This window comes from Podarcis filfolensis (genome assembly GCF_964270895.1).
Source record: "Podarcis filfolensis genome assembly, chromosome: 2".
NCBI classification, from domain to species: Eukaryota; Metazoa; Chordata; class Lepidosauria; order Squamata; family Lacertidae; genus Podarcis; species Podarcis filfolensis.
The window spans coordinates 88,194,016-88,213,351 of NC_139605.1; the positions used below are offsets into that span (position 1 = coordinate 88,194,016).

The 19,336-nt window shown below is 44.5% G+C and overlaps 1 protein-coding gene and 1 long non-coding RNA gene across 2 annotated transcripts in view; one reads left to right on the plus strand and one right to left on the minus strand.

Annotated features, from left to right (window-relative positions):
- Positions 1–19,336, minus strand: part of MGAT5B (alpha-1,6-mannosylglycoprotein 6-beta-N-acetylglucosaminyltransferase B) — a 165,156-nt gene that overhangs the window by 73,484 nt on the left and 72,336 nt on the right. Inside the window, exon 4 of the mRNA XM_083597862.1 lies at positions 4,687–4,799. Within this exon, the coding sequence (XP_083453988.1) occupies positions 4,687–4,799 (113 nt within the window). The remainder of the gene's footprint in view (positions 1–4,686; positions 4,800–19,336) is intronic.
- LOC310755360 overlaps positions 1–19,336 on the plus strand; it is a 78,666-nt gene that overhangs the window by 9,126 nt on the left and 50,204 nt on the right. The window lies entirely within an intron of this gene.

Consider the following 19,336-nt stretch of genomic DNA (forward strand, 5'->3'; position numbering starts at 1 on the left):
CGGCATTGCCAGAAAAGAGGAAACACACCACCAAGAAAAGAAGACAAAAGGGATAGAGGTTTGCATTACATTTGCATATGCTAAATTTATATGTCTTTGTGAAAATTTAGAAATAATTGCTATAATTTAAAGGGAAACACCATACATCTCACCATAATGGGGGAGACTGTGGCCAGGTGACCTGCGTGCTACCAAAAGTATTAACTGTTGATGGGCAATTTCGAGGCCCCTGTTCTCCCTTCTTTAAATAGGACTGAACTGGGCAGAACTCGTGCTGGAGATTGCTTTCCCCTCCTTCCTCCCATTCCTTTTTCCTCATGTTCCATGTCTTCTTAGAATGTGAGTCTGTGGGAAGGGACTTCCTACTGCTTTTTTCTTGGTTAAATGCTGAGGCTCAAACACCACATAGGCGCTGACTCTTAGGGGCCAAGGCAGTTTCCCCAATGTAATTTTTGAGGGAGCCGGGCACCCTCAATTTTCAGAGGGCGTTTGGCTCCACCCCCTGGCTGATGTCCGGACATCGCAATAAGCTGGAGAAGCTGGCATCTCTGAAACACCACGAACAAGTAACTATAAAGCCTCACTTTGACAGCCTTTCAAGCAGAGGACTGGGCCATGTAAATTTTGACACAAGATCAGCTAACCTGTTTAGATGAGGGGCAGGGGATATTTAACCCTTTTCTGTCCGTGTTATGCTCCCTAGCTTCCTATTAGGATCAGAGCAGAACCAGACAATGCGTCTTCCTCTGTGAAGGAACCTTTTGCTGGATGTAGCATATATCAAGGGCAATCAGTCAGAGACTGACAAACCTTCTGAGGCTGCATACATACTATACCTTTAAAGCACATTTGGAGCACATGTAGCCCCCCTCAAAGAACTCTGGGCACTGTAGATTAAGTTATAAAGTTTTTGGGAACCATCACTCTGTGAGGGCTTAACTACAATGACAAGATTGTTGATGTTTGGTGAGAGACACTTTTGTCATAGACATCTTGCAGTTAGGGGCGAGGAGATGGGGGGAGAGGGGAGAGAGGGATGGTGGGTGTCGTTCTTTCATTCTATTGCCTAGTATAATTGAAAGTGGAGACAATATATGTACCTCTCTCTGCTTATTCGTTTGCTTTGTAACATGAAAAACCTTAATAAAACCATATGTGTGTGTGTGTGTGTGTGACAATAATTCTTTGAAGGGAAAGAATATGTTTCAAATGTCCTTCAAAGTGTGTACAAAGCTCCCATTCTAGAAGGAGCCCTACTCACAGAAATGACAGATTTGATGGACAGAATTTCAGCTGCAGTCCTGCCCAACTTTTTCCAGGGTGGAGCCAAATGGCTTTGGCCGTTTCAGACATATCAGAACAAAGGATGTTAGAAGCAGGCTGAGGATGAGAGGAAAAGATTCTGAGGTCATGTGCAAATTGCCCTGAATCCACTGGGCTGCCTCTGATCCCTATGGTACAGACATATGTCATGTTTCACATCCATACAGCTGATTGAGAACAGCAGTGGCTGAGGCCAGGCTGTGCAATCTGCACAGCTGGCTTCCTGTGATGTCCCAAGGATAAAGGTATCTATCTTTAGTCCCAATTCACATCCTGCACATTTGTTTTGAAAGAAATGTCATCATGCTTTTCAGGCCAATTTGCCAAATACCGCGGATCACTAAGCAGTCAGTGGTGTCTCCACTTAATACTGAATACTGTATAGTATTCTTTACCAGGGCAAAGCAGACCACACATTAAGAGGCTTATTTATATGCCCACATGCCAATTTCCTCTGCAAAAAAGATAGCACCGCAAACAAAAATTCACCTAAAGGCTAACAAGGAGTATGACTGAAAGGTTTGGTTTACACTTATATGTACCCCAGGGGTTACGGAAGAGTTATTGGTACTATTAAAATTACAATAGACCGCTGAGGAAGACAGAAATAGTCAAATGCATATGGTTATCGGTTATACATGAATACATGTTATGAAGGAAGTTACTCATACTGATTACCCTAAGAAGGCCACCAGTGGTTGTTTGTTTTATATGCTGGTGTGTGTGTGTGTGTGTGTGTGTGTGTGTGTGGAGAGAGAGAGAGAGAGAGAGAGAGAGAGAGAGAGAGAAGGAGAGAGAGAATTGCATTTGTTATCCATAGTTCATTGGGGTTTTCACATTATTGCAATAGAACAGTACAGTGGTACCTCAGGTTACATATGCTTCAGGTTACATACGCTTCAGGTTACAGACTCTGCTAACCCAGAAATAGTGCTTCAGAATGAGAACAGAAATTGTGCTCTGGAGGCGTGGCAGCAGCAGGAGGCCCCATTAGCTAAAGTGGTGCTTCAGGTTAAGAACAGTTTCAGGTTAAGAACGGACCTCCGGAACGAATTAAGTACTTAACCCGAGGTACCACTGTACAGTCCCCAACTCACCCTTCCCTCTCCCAGCTTCCCTTCCTCCAATCTTATTTCTCTTTTTTTTCCTCCAGCTACAGCATTTTCATCTCTGACATTCAGTGAGTTAGCATGTTATATGGTGCTCATGATTGCATGCTCAGATAAGAAGATAAGGGTTGGGATAAATGAGTGTCTGCTCTTGTCACAGATTAAGATCTATTAAGTTATGGAAGTTTCCATCACTGCAAAATGCCTCCCGCTGCTTCCAGTTGTGGTATTACTCAGGGAAGAGTTGTGGTATTACTCCAAATCCCTGGGAAGCTTGGCTTTTTATCTAGTTCACAGAGTAGAAGTTTCCCATGGGCTGCTAGTTACAGGTGGTCTTTCACCCCGTTTTCTGTGCCTGGAGAAGGGCAGACTTTCCAGTGTTGAGTGATTATTCATTTTGCTGCCAGATGGCTCAGTGGAACCACCCTTCTTGTCCTCTTGATAATCCCCCACCTGGCAGGTATGTAGCTGATTACTGTGTGGATTTATTTTGGAGTGGCTTAGAGGTTGTTGCTTTTAATCTGTGTAGTTATACGATGTATTTTATGGATTAAGCGTTTGCATAACTTCAAGCTCTGCATTTGTTCGCATTTTGTTCATCCCAAATTGATGTTTTGTACTTTCCAACTGGGCTTGATTTCGTTTCGGCTTCTTTCATTGACATGCAATTGCATTGTGCAAAGAGCCACAGCTTACTGGTTGGACAGTAGGGCTGCCGTAATAAAGGACGCTGCATGCCTAAATACACCAGGAGAAGCATTATTATGCATTGGCATAACTCAGGATCCTCCAGCAGGTATCTACACCCACTGCTCCATTTGCACTCCACATACCTTTGCCTTCACTCCTTGTAGTAGGAGGCTTGAATCCAACTGATACAAATTTTTGGATTTTCTCTAAGTACTCTTCTCTAGATCAGTTCCCTGCCCCTTTGTTCTAGATAAACTCTTTCAGAACCTGTAAGAATTTGCATTTCCAGTCCTTCGGCTTCTTCTAGTCCTTGTGGGTCTTCTCATCGACTACACCAGGCATAGGCAAACTCGGCCCTCCAGATGTTTTGGGACTACAACTCCCATCACCCCTAGCTAACAGGACCAGTGGTCAGGGATGATGGGAGTTGTAGTCCCAAAACATCTGGAGGGCAGGGTTTGCCTATGCTTGGACTAGACTGTTCCACTCCAGCTTGCCCCATCCCTACATCAGCTTCACTCCTCTTCCTATCACCTCCTTCCCAGTGTCCACACCTCATTTCCATTTCTGCGATTATGCCATATGTTTAGTTAGGGACCTAAAGGAACATGCAGCCTCTGCTTGGGGAAACCTTGTACTGCTCTGCTAGCCCCCCGCTTCCCGCAACTGACCACCCAAGTAGTTCCACAAGCATCTCCCACAGAAGAAACTTTTTTCTCTCCCTCCCTCTCTTCTCATACACCATCCACACTCTATTTTTCTTTTCCAGCTCTTACTTCTATATTTCTATTGCCCTCATTCTGCCAAGAGCCAGGCTGCTCCCAGCCAACCCTGTTTGATTCTAACCTCCAGCTCCAAACTGGCTAACTTCACTGCATGTCTGCTTGACTTCTATTGCTCTTTCCTTCACTGGATTTGGTGTGGGTTAAACCACAGAGCCTAGGACTTGCCAATCAGAAGGTCAGCAGTTCGAATCCCTGCAATGGGGTGAGCTCCCGTTGCTCGGTCCCTGCTCCTGCCAACCTAGCAGTTTGAAAGCACATCAAAGTGCAAGTAGATAAATAGGTACCGCTCTGGTGGGAAGGTAAACGGTGTTTCTGTACGCTGCTCTGGTTCGCCAGAAGCGGCTTAGTCATGCTGGCCACATGACCCGGAAGCTGTATGCCAGCTCCCTCGGCCTATAGAGCGAGATGAGTGCTGCAACCCCAGAGTCGGCTACGACTGGACCTAATGGTCAGGGGTCCCTTTACCTTTACCCTGTTGTACTAGCTATCCTCTCCTTTCATTTAACCTGCACATTGCTAGTCCAATTGAATGTAATGGCCTGCATAGCGATCAATATTTCTCTCTCTTGTAATAAATCAAATATTCCTCGATTCTAAGCCCTGGTTTCTTGCCAGATTGCTAATTCCCCCTGGTCTAAGTGAAACAAAGTATAACTTGTACACGTGTATGTGAACGTGTGCATACAATGGTACCCAGTAACATTTCGATAAAAATATATAAGCAGATGTTACAGATCATCTCAGATCATCCTTTTTGGTGAGCCTGCTGGTTTTCTTACATTTTCCATTTAGGAGGCTGTTGCGAAGAATCTGATCCACCTTCATTGCAATGTCCGAGACGTTCTGAGCAATCGCCTGGATTCTTTCCATCAAGCCAACTGCTGGATGGTACCTGAAGAGAAAGTGAAAAAGAGATATAAACTTTGATTCATTCTTGTCAGGCATCCAGACTTGTCAGAAAGAAGGAAGAGGTCCCTCTGTCCCAAAACAACAGTGCTTTGAAATTGCAGTGCCAATCGCCAAAGACAGCCATTCTGGCAGGCAGAGGGATGTCATGGGAGAGAATGATGGACAAAAACTCCCACAGCACTTCCTCAAAACATTTGCAACAAGAGCCTTAAACTGAGGGAACAGCAGAACTGTGCCAAAGGCAAAGACTGAAACACACACACACACACACGTGCCCCCTTTCTGGAATCTGATCTGATCTTCTATAAGGGCTGTTGTGTGATGTGTTATCATCTTTGAAGCTCCCTTGAGGGGGCTCTATTGGAGGCCCTTATACACCCAGTAGATTGCTGTGGTCTGTGGGAATGTTTCTGTTGCAAGTACCAAAGATCTCAGAAGCTTGCTGCACAGTAACTTAGAGCAGAGCTTTCAGTGTGGCTGCCCCTGATCTATGGAATAGGATTCCTGTCAAACTATGACAGGCACCCACTATCTGCCCTTTCCAGAAACATGTGGAGACTTTTTTGTTCCTACAGGCTTTCCCGGTGGGTCTTTTCCATGAGTGTCCACTTGGTAGGGTTTTGTTTTAAATACAGGTTTTTTTTGGGTGTTAACAGTTTTCAATTATATTCTAAGTAAATCAGTTTGAGATTGTTCAGAAGGCAATTAATAAATCAGTGATGATGATGATGATGATATTTAAATAACTAAAACCCTTGTTTGCCTCTGTAATGTATGAAATGGCTCCACTTGCGCCACCCCCACCCCCCAAAAAAGGTTAAGGAGAGTTGACTCTGAAATGGAAGCTTTTTCTTACAGCGTAGGTTCAGCAGGTCGGATGTGCATTACAGATGCCACGTATATAAACTCAGCCGTAAAAGACAACTAGCGTAGGCATGTCTTCTGTCTGGGAACTGAAACTCTTGCATTATCATTTTTGTAATTAAAAAACACCAACCTTACTTTAACTTCCAAGGACATTACCTTGCCAAGAGATTCTTAGTCATTTTAGGAATATAAATTAAGGAGTGAAATTACACCTGCCAAGTTTTTAAACTGCCAAAAAAACAAAACAACCCACAACCATTTGTGGCAGTATCAAAAGGCATCTGCATGAAGGAAGCTTGGACAGATCCACTACTGGTATAATCAATTGGCAAAGATCCATTGCTATAAAGAAGGGGCCAGCTTAGCTTCCACTACCTCATTCTACTGCAGGGATATGGAAACATTTATCAGGCTGTGGGTCACATTGCTATCTGGGCAACCTTTCGGGGGTCACACGTGCCAGTAGTGGGCGAGGCCAGAGGCAAAAAGTGGGTGGAGTAATTGATGTCAATGTTACCTTTGTATAGTAGGCTAGTTCCAACAGCCAGGCAAGCATGAAGCATTATCTGAGTTCGAGGACATACTCCAGCCAGGCAAAAGCACTCGGGGAGGGGGCAAAGGAGGGCCCATCAAGGATGTGGCCTCAGGAGAGGGTGTGGGGCTGGGTAGGGGGTATAGGATGAGGAGAGTTCCAACGATCAGACAGAGAGGCCCAGAAAGCTGCAATTGACCCCTGTGGCCTGAGGTTCCCAATCCCTGTTCTCGTACAATGATGACATTCAGATTCTTACACCTCCCAGGGAAGAAAGCAGTCACACTAGTATCTCACTGGAAACCTGAGCAAACAGCCTGTCCTTGATTCATTCCAAAGGTTATTGGGAGTTTGGAGTCTTGCTTAAGGCAAAATGCTGAAAAATGAATAAAAAGACTACCAAATCTCCTTCACTCCACCTGAAAATAAATCCAGATTTAAAAAAGAAAAGCACCAAAGAGCAGAGTGGGAGATGGAGATTTCTAGAGCTTGTATTATATCCAAGATGTCCTTTAGTAGGTTTAGAGATCTTGGTTGGCTTTGTACAGCACACAATTGGCCTCTTCAGGGGCTTACAAGCACAACCGGTTGGGAGTGGGTCACAATAAACACGATCTTATGGTTTTGCTAGGTCTTGCATTCATTCGTGCTCAGTTCACCTCCTTCTACTGTCCCTTGCATTACTCGGTCTCTTGGCTTCCCTTACAAAAAGAGATGTATTATTATTGCCTGTGCTAAAGTGGCTTTGGCTGACAAAACTCATGCTGCAATATATTTGTTGGTCTTTTCAGGTGGCACAGGCCTTTTTAGTGTTTAAACAGCACAAAAGAATACTTCGAGAACTTAACAACATCTGTCTTTCTCAGCGGGCGAATAGGGGGTGGATGCTTCCTTCATAATTAAAGAGCAGCCAGGTGACATTTCTGCTCTGCATTTCAGTGTTGCCAGAGTAGATTTAATCTTTGAATAAATAGCACACCGATCTTGGCAAATGTAATGACTGAGCAATCTCCACAAAGAAGATGTTCTAACTGTCAAGAAACCAACCATTTTTTTTTTTACTCATGTAATCTCAGATAACAACAGCTAGCTGCTGCTCTATGATGGGAAGGAGGAGAATAATTAAGATAATTGTTAATTTGTATAATTAAGGCTTCAGCTCTAGGAGTCCCACTGGACTCAAATGGACTTAGTTCTGAGTAGACGCACATAGAGCTGCACTGTCAGTCATTCTGAAATGGTGGGGTAGAGCCTATTCAGCAATGCATATGTGAGCTGTAGGGTTTTCTTAAAAATTCAATGAAGTGCTTAACAGCTCCGTTCTTTACCAGCCCAGAAACTGGACTCACGTTTTCAACCCTTTGGAGAAATGTGAATTTCAAAGAATGGCTGTGTTTTGGTTCTGGTACCGTTCCAGAAAGGGCGAATTACCGTATTTTTCCCTCTATAACACGCAGATTTTTTCTCCTAAAAAGGAAGGGGAAATGTCTGTGCGTGTTATTGAGCGAATGTGTGGTCCCTGGAGCCAAATGGCAAAAAAAATCAGGCAAAAATCAAATCGCGCGTCTCGGAGAAGGGAAACCTGAAAAGAGGAAGTGGCTGCTTTCCTGCATTCTGCCTCAGGGTCTTACTGCCCACCCTCCTCTGTTTCCTTGCTGTGTTTGCTCAAACGGAACAAAGAGCAGGGAAAGCCCCTCCCCTCCAGGCAAGCAGAGGGGAAAGCTTGCCTTGTCGTCTCTGTGCTCCGGTGCTGCTGAAAACATGCAGGAGGGAGGGAGGGAGGGAGAGAGAGAGAGAGAGAGAGAGAGAGAGAGAGAGAGAGCTGGCTGGCTTGGGTGGGTAGGTGAGGGAAAACTTTTGCCTTCCTTTCCTCCCTCCCGTTATACCCCTCTCCTGCATTCTTAGCCAGCTGCTTCTCTGCACACCCCTCTCTTGCTCCTTGTCCATTCTGTATTTTTCCTTCCTTCCCCACTTAAAATGTGGTTAAAAAGCATGGATCCACATGGATCCTCAGGATCTTTGCATTGGGTCACCCCAAATTCACCATCAGATCACATAGCATGTCCATGGCTACAGCCTGCCCCCCAAAAATCACACACGCACTGTTGCCTGGGGCTGCAATGGTGCAAAAACGTGGTTACAAAGCATGGATCCACATGGATCCTCAGGATCTTTGCATTGGGTCACCCCAAATTCACCATCAGATCACATAGCATGTCCATGGCTACAGCCTGCCCCCCAAAAATCACACACGCACTGTTGCCTGGGGCTGCAATGGTGCAAAAATGTGGTTAAAAAGCATGGATCCACATGGATCCTCAGGATCTTTGCATTGGGTCACCCCAAATTCACCATCAGATCACATAGCATGTCCATGGCTACAGCCTGCCCCCCAAAAATCACACACGCACTGTTGCCTGGGGCTGCAATGGTGCAAAAATGTGGTTAAAAAGCATGGATCCACATGGATCCTCAGGATCTTTGCATTGGGTCACCCCAAATTCACCATCAGATCACATAGCATGTCCATGGCTACAGCCTGCCCCCCCCAAATCACGCACCCACTGTTGCCTGGGGCTGCAATGGTGCAAAAACGTGGTTACAAAACATGGATCCTCAGGATCTTTGCATTGGGTCACCCCAAATTCACCATCAGAGCACATAGCATGTCCATGGCTACAGCCTGCCCCCCCCCCCAAATCACACACCCACTGTTGCCTGGGGCTGCAATGGTGCAAAAACGTGGTTACAAAGCATGGATCCACAGGGATTCTCAGGATTTTTGCATTGGGTCACCCCAAATTCACCATCAGATCACATGTCTGTGGCCACAGCATGAAGCACAAAAATGATACATCCACTGTTTCATTCAGAATGTTTTTTCCCTTGTTTTCCTCCTCTAAAAACGATGTGCGTGTTATGGTCAGGTGCGTGTTATCGAGCGAAAAATACGGTAGGTAGGTTTGCTTTTATGTGCAATCTGAATCAAATTTCTTCCCAATCTCAGTTCTGCCTGCAGCTTTCCTGCTGGAAAGACTTTTCTGCCTGTCCATCGTTCTAATTCACCAAAGTGTTTCAGTCTGTTGCTTTTGCTACATGCATGCTATGCAGTCCCTTTGGTTTAAAGAATGGGCTGAACAAGTCGATCATTAAAGGGAATGACTTCTGTTGCATGAGCCTTTTTGCATTAGAAATGCTTAGGCCACCAAGAAGAAGACTCATCTTCTATAGCAAGGATGGCCAGACTGTAAACTTTAGGGTCCCTGTACCATTAACAATTGTGCAGATGAGGGAACTTTGATGCAAAGCTTGTGCTGTAGGAACCTGAAAAGCACCACCTGCACCTGCACAACTCCCAAAGGTAAATCGGCTCGAATGCTGAAAGGCTGGCCATATCCTTTCTACAGAGCACCTCATTAAAATCAAAGAGTCTTATGCTTGTGGACAGAATGGGGTCCTGCATAAATCACATATAACACATCAGGGAAAGGTTAGTGCAGTGGTGTGGATGGAGGTGGATGGGCTTGAAGTTATGCTTGTTATCGTCAGAGTAAGTATAAGGAGCCAGTGTGGTCCGGTGTCTAAAATGCCAGCCTCGCACTATGGAAATAAGGATTTTAAAGAAACCACAACAACTCAACTATTGTTTCCCTGGGCAAATAGCTACCTCTCAGTTTTTCGCTCCTCCATTTGTGGAAGCAGGGCCAGTAATTGGCTACTTCAGAGAGCAGCTTTGACGGGGAAAGTGCTGAGCAATTGCAAAGCACTTTGTGGATGTGTTGTGTGCTAAATTATTAGTAATAATGGAGTCCATCTTACACCCAGGAGCAGAAGCTGCAGGCTACTCTTCTCCTTTCTCCAGCCCTGCATTACTGAAGGCAGAGCAGGGGGTCCATTTTGTTCTCAGGAACAAAGAGGACAAATACAACTGAATGGCTTACACTTATTATCTGTAGAATCCAAAGGGTTGGGGCGGGGCAATAATGCAATTCAAAACTCTATTACTCTGCAGCCCTTGCCCTTCAACTGATATGTTCATCGCAGCTGTCCTGAATGCAGAAGGAGCTGAGTTGCATTCAGAAATGTTTCAAGCCATCTCCCATGTGGCAGATGCATTTTTTTAGAAAGCATAGTTGTGATTCCAAACGTGTGATCCAAGTGTGTGTTCAGGTTGCTTATGAGACCTCAATGAAAATAATAGGAAATTTTCACTTTTCCTTTGCCTTTTCTGATGCAGTGTCAAATGCTGAATTTTGCCAGGCCAGGGTGACCACAGGTGCATCACCAAAAAGGTGCATCTGGGTGTGGGGTGGGGGTGTGTGTAAGTTCTATTTTTTAAATAATAATTCAGTACATCTCACCACAATGGGGAAGACTGTGAGCTCAGTTTGCTGTTAATAGGCAATTTCTGGGCCCCTGCGTTCTCTTATTATGGGCCCCTCTCCTAAAACTAGACTTGAAAAAGAGACCTGTTCTCTGACAGTTCTTCAAACAAACAACAGTCCTCTGCATTGCCTCCCATCCTATTGTTCTGGCCTGTTTCTCTTCACATTTGATACATAGGTATAAGGATTGTATTCAGCCATCTCTAAGGTCCCATCAACACAAGGCTTTTTGCTGTGCAAATGAACCTTCTACCCCTCTCCTTCCCCCTCCTAAATCTGATCTGGGGGTCCCAAGGTGGAGTAGGGGGTGGAGATTCCTGTTGTGCCGGTGGGAATCCTTGTGCTTGCTTCTTTTAGTGTTACATTTTAGTCAAATAGTTTATTACATCTTACAGCAATTGAAATATACAAAAATTAAAAATATAGCAGCAGTTTCCATGATACACTAAAACCATACCACCTCCCCAAGAATGGCCATACCACCTCCCCAAGATAATCAAGAATAAACAATTAGCACAATGGTGGTATCAACCAATCCTTTCCCATAAAATGTGTTAAGAGCAAGGTCTTAACCTGGACCTTGTTATGGAGAGCTTTCCATAGACCAGGTGGCGGTGGTGCTACAACTGAACTGGCCCTCTTCCCTTGTAAACCTGCCCACAAGTGTCTCCTAGAGAAGGGTCGTGGAGGATGGACTGAGATGTTGATTTTAGGGCTGCCTTTGGCTTCCAGGCAGCTCCACAAAAGGAGAGCTACTCCATCAAAGAGAACAGTCGGGGTCACACACACCCTGTTTCTTTCCCAACACAAGCCATTATGCAGGGTAACCCAAGCAATGTCAAACAAAGGGAGTGTTCTTTAGAGAACCAGGGTTGGCTAAAGCTCCCTGTTGAGCATACCTTCAGTATCAATTCTGGGCCTGCTGAAGTGTAATGTGCAAAACACTCTTAGTGAGAAGGAGAGAGTTGCTGTAAAGCACTCAAAGGGATGGTTGGAAGCTGAATCTGGAAGGCCAAAGGCTCCTCATACCTGGCATATGGGATGCAGTGAGCTGTAGTGGGTAAAACGCTGGGACTGAACTTGATCTACATTTGTTTAGCAAGGGGAAGACCTTAGACCAGATGCATGGCAGCCTTCTCTAAAGTGATCGCCTCCAGGTGTTCTTGGCTACAGTTCCCACCATTCCTGATCCATGGCCACTCTGGCTGGGGCTGGCAAGAATTGTAGTCCAATTTAGGGTACCAGGCTGGGGAAGCCTGATACATGAGAAACAGGTCAACAGGGCAATTAGAATGAAATCAAGGTTATGTTGTTGAGATTTTCTATTAAAATGTATTACTTTTGCTACTCCTGTTGATGTATCTGAAGGTGAATATTGCAGCAGATCCTGTCTCCCGCAGCATTACGATTGTAAGCCTTTTCTCTTTCTGGATTGTTAAAATACAGGAAAATGTCATTACAAATGAGCAAAACTTTAGGAGGGCTGTCCTGGGTTAACTCAGCAGGAAAATGTGTCCTGATTTCAGGTCCCTTCTATTTAAGCGTTATGTTTGTTCTTGAACAGATCACTGAACCTGAAGGCTGGAATTTAAAGTACCTCAATTCTCAAGGCTAAAAAAAAATCCTGCCTCTGGTTTTATGAACCTTCCTGGCTCCAGCTCTTGATTTAAAGGCCACACTCTGGCAGTAACCGATCCACATTCTCTCCCCCCCCCCTTCAAGATGGTTTATGACTCCCAGCATTGGCCCCTCGTGCTACCAAGGGGAGGGGGGGACGACTACATATCCTGAACTTTTAAAAAAAGACACCAATCTATTTAAAATCATGGGGCAAGACTCCACTGGGATATTAGAGCTGTTCCCAGGGAAGATTATGAAATGTGTAAATTATATCTGGCAAGCAATTAAAGATGCAGTTCTTTGCCCATTTGCCTGGGTGTTAGCCCCATCAAACCCAAAGGGATTTAAAGCTGAGATATGTAGAGGGTTTTGCTGTAAATTATTAGTATTATTAACATCCTGCCAGTCCATCAGTTAAGAAACAAATTCAAATAACATGGGATGCTGCACAACATGGCCCAAGAAAAGGGCCATGTGAAACAACAAGCCCAATCTCTTTAGTGTGAAAGCCCTGCTCATTCTGAAGCTGCATATCCGACCCCCGAGCCATCTGAAGGCAATCCTGTATGGTGAATTTTTTTTAACGTTTAATGTTTTATTATGTTTTTATATGTGTTGGAAACTGCCCAGAGTGGCTGGGGCAACCCAGTAAGGTGTGTGGGGTATAAATAGTAAAATTTTCATTATGGAATGGGATGTCCCTATTTTCATCGGAGAAATGTTGGAGGGTATGCATGCATACTTAAGAGTAAGGCAGCAATTGTATCCCCCCCCCTTCCATGTCGAAGGCATGTGCAATGGCACACCTCTGTCACCTTCTGCAAGCAAAGAGAAGTATGGCCGGTTTGTTTGTTTTTACGCAGGTGGGTAATAAACAACCACTAGCAGTAATCAGTGGAAAGCCCCCAAAACAGACTGTTGCAGGGTGCTGACAGTGTTTGATCCAGGTGTGTGTGCAGGGGGAGTGATTCCACAGCAGGAATATAGTGGAAACCACCCAAATAAACCTGCCCCCCACCTTCTGTCCAGGTTGAGCTGACAGGGCCCTGAATGTGACGATGAATCTGCTTTTCTGCATCTCTCCTCAGCCCCTTGTTAGAATTGTTCTGTACACTCCAAAAAACCCACTGCTCACATGCCTATTTGAATCATGTTCCTTTTCTTCCTAAATGTGCTAAATGTTTGGCTTTGAGGGATTTGGACAGCTATAGGAAAAGAGGCCAGTCAAACATCTGCAAGAATAAGCTGCTGTGTAGAGCAGCTGGCCACTAGAAGCCCCTTCTTGCAGTGGGGCCACCAGAAGCCGCCAATCTTATTGCAGTTCAGTCTTCTATTTGTTTTGTTTTTCTCTTCCATTCTTGAAGGGATAATCTCTTGAAAATTATGAGGACTTTGTATTCCGCTGCAAGCCACTTGAACAAGCTAGTTAAGTGGAGATGAACTTTGCTATTAGTATTCTGATGATCAGTGCTAATTCAGATGAAATCAGAATTGGCTTCTGGGGGGACTTTTTAGCTGGAAAATGGGCTATACTTCTAATGAGGCCTAATGGTCAAGATTCCCAGCTGGTACAAAATTGCCACAGCTCAAATAAAAGGCTGTATTTTACTACAGATGGCAATTGGGTCTATTACTCACAGAGAGTTTTTACCAGTTCCATTAACTGTCAGCTGCTCTTTTATCAAAAAGTATTAACTTAGAAATGAGTGTTTGGCTATCGCACTCTCAAATGCTCCTTTCATTTCTTCCAAATGAGGACGTTGTGTCCCATTAGCTGTTCCGCAAGAATTTCTGTGAAATGTGCTATGGATGTTTCTGTGGAAACAGACTTCAGAGTTTGAGCCCAAGAAGGCTCATGGAATATTACACTCCCGTAAGCTATATCGGAGTAAGATAATGGCACAGATAGTCTCTGTCATGCCTCTTTGCATTTTTGTCACATAACTATCGAAAAGTGATATTTTAAGACAAATGACTGAACACAATATAGAGCGAGTTTCAATTTCAGAACCTATTCAGCCCTTTCAAATTGTTTAATGGGGGGCATATGGGGGGAGCAGATAAGGGGGCCACGGAGACAGGGGACATACATGCTTTTTGGAATTTAACCTGATCTTATACCAAGGGCCAAGCTACATGTCATGTTAAGCATATTTTAAAATGAGCACACTTCAGGGCAAATTTCCATTCAGATGGTCGTGGTGGGAAAGACTTAAATCCTGTCCCAGCCATTTCCCCTTCAAAACAACACTGATCAGCTGAACGAAGATGGGGAAACCTGATGCCATGGACCAGCTGAACATAGAGGAATGGTGGGAAGAGCCAGCTGGGGAACCCTCATGGGAAGAAAACTCAGAGCCAGGAGTTTGGTGGTGGGATGATGAAGAGTGGTCAGAGATAGAAGAGGGAGACAACCAGGAAAGAGCTTTCTAATAAGAGGGACCAAGTGTGATTTTCTGATATGATTTTCACTCCATACATCTCCTTTAGAAATTAAGTCACACACTTAGTCCAAGAGTATGACTATGGCAAAGAAATCCCTCCCCATAAATCTCTCAGCAGACTTTTGAATATTAAGAGTGGCTGCTTTTAAGCCCCTCTCTACAGATCTGTAGGGAGCTGATTGGCCAGAGAACCAGAGTTTGACAGAAATGTCTCTACAAGCCTCTTTCAGTTCATGGAAGTGTAAAATGTGTGAGGGACAGGAAAGAGTATGTGGCTTTGAGGGTGGGGTTTTTGGGGGTGGGTGGATAAAAATTGCCTAACATTCTTATTGGGAGGGCTGTGTCCCAGGAGCCCTAGTGGAAAAGCCTCCTTGTTGTGCTGTTGGTGGAGGAACACTTTTGGCACTATGTATAAAATCATAGAGCTGAAAGGGATGCCACAGGTCATCTACTCCCAAACCCATGACCCTGGGATTATTGTTCATTGTTCTCTGTTTGTTTTTATGGCATTTTTGTATTTTACATCTATGTAAGTTGCTTTGAGAATCTTTTACTGGAAAAAGAATAAATTATTATTATTAATGTAATTGTGTGTGTGTGTGTGTGTGTGTGTGTGTGTGTGTGAGAGAGAGAGAGAGAGAGAGAGAGAGAGAGAGAGAGAGAGAGATTTATAACTATACAGTCCCTGTATGTAGGTTGTACTGTGTTTTCTTAATAATCAAATGATACCATGGTATTAAGTCGAGTTCACAGAAATGCTGCCATTGGTGCATAACCAGTCTGCTAGCACATTTTTCTGGTGCCTTGGTAGGCTACCAGCAGGGAAGTAATAAATGCTGTTTGTTTATATATAAGCTTGTTTTGTGGCAATGGTATAAATTCCACCCAAACGTTCTGGGAGCTTGCCAGCTATTGAAATTAAAGTAAATTACTGTAGGTTCTCTCAAATATTTTTTTCCCTGGGACCTTAAAAACGTTTACTAACAAAAATATAGTACTTTTATTCCTGAGCATCAATATTGATTTTCCCTTTATTATTTTTAGATTTATATTTCTGTGTCTTGATTAAGATTCAGCTCACACTGCAGTTTATAATAGACTGACTACAGTATTTATCATCCTTCAAAAACTCCCTGTAAGATATATCTTTCCCCAAGGCAGCTCATTTTCAGTACAAGGTGACTGGGAGTTGACTCTTTTTTATATATCTTTTTTTTTTAAGTGCACACATTAATTTAATTCCCCATTCCCCCTGCTTTGTCTCTTGTCTCCAATTTTGCCACTCTGGCTTAGTTATAGCATGTTTATCTCTTTACCGGATGCTGTATCTTTATTGCCTCTTACAAAATGGGCATTACTAAAAGATGAATCTCTTTCTGCTTTGTGCATTGTCTCCACAGCAGAAACTCTAAATACATTCTCAGTGTAATCTGGTATTCTTAGCAGCTCGCTGTCAAAAGCAGTGACTTCAATGTGTGACAAATACAAATGGTAGAAAATAGGTATTTTTAAAGACAGAATGTGAGGGATGTGTTGGAATTGAACTATTATAAAGTATCATTCATTCATGGGTCTCAAATGTCTCTTTATATAAGGTGCATCAATTGCCTTCCTAACCAGGCAGTGAAGAGTGGTTTCAAAGCAGCGTTTGATGTTGCTTCTAGTTCAGCTCTTGTCAGGTGACACAAGAGAGCCAATAGGCATCTTTCTGGTGGAAACTCTGCTCTGGCTGCTGAGTCTGAGCAACTTGTTCCTTGAGTTGATTTCAGTGTCCATACTTGCCTGCCTGTCCACCTGTTGCTCGTTTTTTTCTCCAGACTAGACAAAGTCATTCCTACTATTATTCCCTGTAGGGAGCTTTCTGGGTGGAAAGTACTCTTCTCACAATTAATTGAAGCACATAACATGCTGGACAGAAGTCCACACACGTCACATGCACCATGAATATTTTTAAACTTTTCTTGTAAGGGTGGGGCCTGAATTTGAGACACTCTTGGCATGGCTATAGGACTTGATGCCCTCCCTCCCATGACGTATAATACTTTTTATTCAAAAAATGAACTCTATTCACGTGGAGGAAGCCTAAAAGGCCATTCACTGTTAATAACTCATTTTCAAATTGCCCCCCTTAAGAATCAAATTGCTCTCCGGTGGGACGTGTGTCCCACGTTGGGAACCATGGGCCTAGACCATCAGGGATGGGGAACCTCTGACCTTTCAGATGTTCTTGGGCCAAAACCTCCCATCTTCCTTGACCATTGACCATTCTCCAGTGAGAACTGGAGTCTATCACCAGCTGGAGGACCACAGCTTCACCATTCCTGGTTTAGAGATGTGAAGGTTTGGGGGGAAACCAGAAAATGTGGAGTGGGGACACACACACCCCATTCTTCTGCAACCCCCATCCTCATTTTTCTGGATTTCTCTCAGGCCTTCTCATCTCTATTCCCAAATGCCAGGAATTCTGTAACCTTATCTTTGTAAAAGCTGCTCCAGCACAGAAACAACCACGAATAAGCTTAACTCTCCTATTTCACATAAGAGGCACATTTAAAAAGAAGAAGGCGCCTTCCATTTATTTTCCTTGCAGAATAACCAGCCATAGGAAAAAGTAGCCCAAGTCTGGCACACTTGTCCCTCCCTCCCATCTCCCCCAGCATACTTTGCTCTCAGCATTTCTGGATGTGCAGGAAACTCCCTGTGCCATGGCTTTCATCGGTATATGGTCTGAGATAGTATGACAACCCTTGGCTCCAAATGTCCACAGTCAACAGTTTGCCACCAAATGTTAATGCAGAGAGAAGCTTCCCATGATAAATGGACTCTCCAGTGCATTGAAATTTAGTGCCAGACAGTAACAAAGGGGAAGAAATGCTGAGGAATTAGCTCTCAGGGAAAAGGAAGGAAGGAAGGAAGGAAGGAAGGAAGGAAGGAAGGAAGGAAGGAAGGAAGGAGAAAGTGAGGTTTAGTGGGAAATTAAGGAACCATCATAAGTATGAAAAAACGACAATCCCGCAATAATTTTCAAGATGAAGCCCCAAATTATTTTTAACATGAAACAATAGTGCATCTCATAAAAACGGTTGTGGATCAATGAACTGAGATTTGACCTTACCCAGAGGTTTCTCAGGGAGGAACTCAATGTACTGTTAAGGAGATCTTTCTATCAGCACGAGCATTTCAGCTTGCCAGACAGAACAATTTCCCCTCTTCTCCACCTGGGCTCCCCCAATGCATGCAGAGCCAATTTTTTTTGGGGGGGGCATGCAGGAGGAGGAGGAGGAGACACAAACAAACCCTGTTGTGCTAGTGAAAAAAAATCCTTATGCGGGCTTCCACTAGCACAGCGGCGTAGCGTGGGTTTTCAGCACCCGGGGCAAGGCAAGTAATTTGCACCCCCTAACCCGGGGCAAGGCAAGTAATTTGCGCCCCCTAACCCCTAACCTGCCGCCGCTGCCAGCTTCTTCTTGCTCCTGCCTGGTCTGGTCTGGTGTGGTTCTCTCCCACGCTCAGCGCTGCGCTGGGCGGCCGCTGCACTGTCCCTCCCCCAGATAGTCCCTCGCTCTCTCTCCGCACCGCACGCTTGGCACCCACCCCCTCCACAGTGGGCGGCGGCCCAGTGGCTCGGATCGGATTCGCACAGCCAGCACTGCAGTGAGAGAGAGTGAGTGAGCCAGGTAGGGGCAGAGAGCTGCGAGTGTGAGCGCCCCCCCCCCCAGATGTTGCACCCGGTGCGGCCGGCCCCCCCTGCACCCCCCACACTACGCCACTGCACTAGCACAACTCATTAATTGAATCTGGCCACTGAAAAGTTGCACTGTTCTCAGGCCTACTGCTACATATTGTTATGCTTTGGGAGGGTTTGGGAGGGTAGGCTGTATGCCTGAGCCCCCTTCTGATTCCTGCATCCAGTAGCGATTCAATTTCTGGGATAGCCAGGCTAGCTTTAGATGAGGTAATGGCCCTTTAAGTATGGGACACTAAGGTAACAAAGTGGCTCTGTGCCAGAAGGCAAATAGATGTGGGGCCCCTCCCTCAACTCACTGATAGTTAGAAAGACAAAGGGCAGAGTTGAGTTATGTGAGCTAGAAGAAGTAGGTTGGGAAGCCAAGGAGACAGAACCATGCCCAAGTCCTGTTTGAATCCAAGGCTGTGACTATGGGAGAAATACCCCCCCCTTGGGGTGTAGATGCTGTGAACTGTCTCTCCTAGGTTCAGGTTGTATATATGTGTGTAAATACACCATATATCATAAAGACACCACAGCCTCTGCTGTCCCTCTTTCTGAAGGAAATTGAACCCTGACTAAGCATCTGGAACCCTTGGAATCTTGCACCGCACAGAGATTGAGGTGGCATGCTGCAATATGTAAAGTGGAAATAGAAGCAATATCTCTGCCAGGGATGTTTGGAGAATGAAGATTTTTATATGTGAGGATTTATGCATATACTTTTGCATCGTGTGCATGATTGATGAATAATGTTCAGATATTGTGAAGTATAACCTACTTTGGGACATAATCTAGGCTGGGAATCAATAATGTCAGTGCAGTTCCATGGAAGCAGAAAATCTCTATGTGGCTCCGGTCCACCCATCAATTAAACTATATGGTACTTGACTTAAAACTCTTGAATGCAATTCACTTTAACTTTTAACACTACAAAGGGAAGTT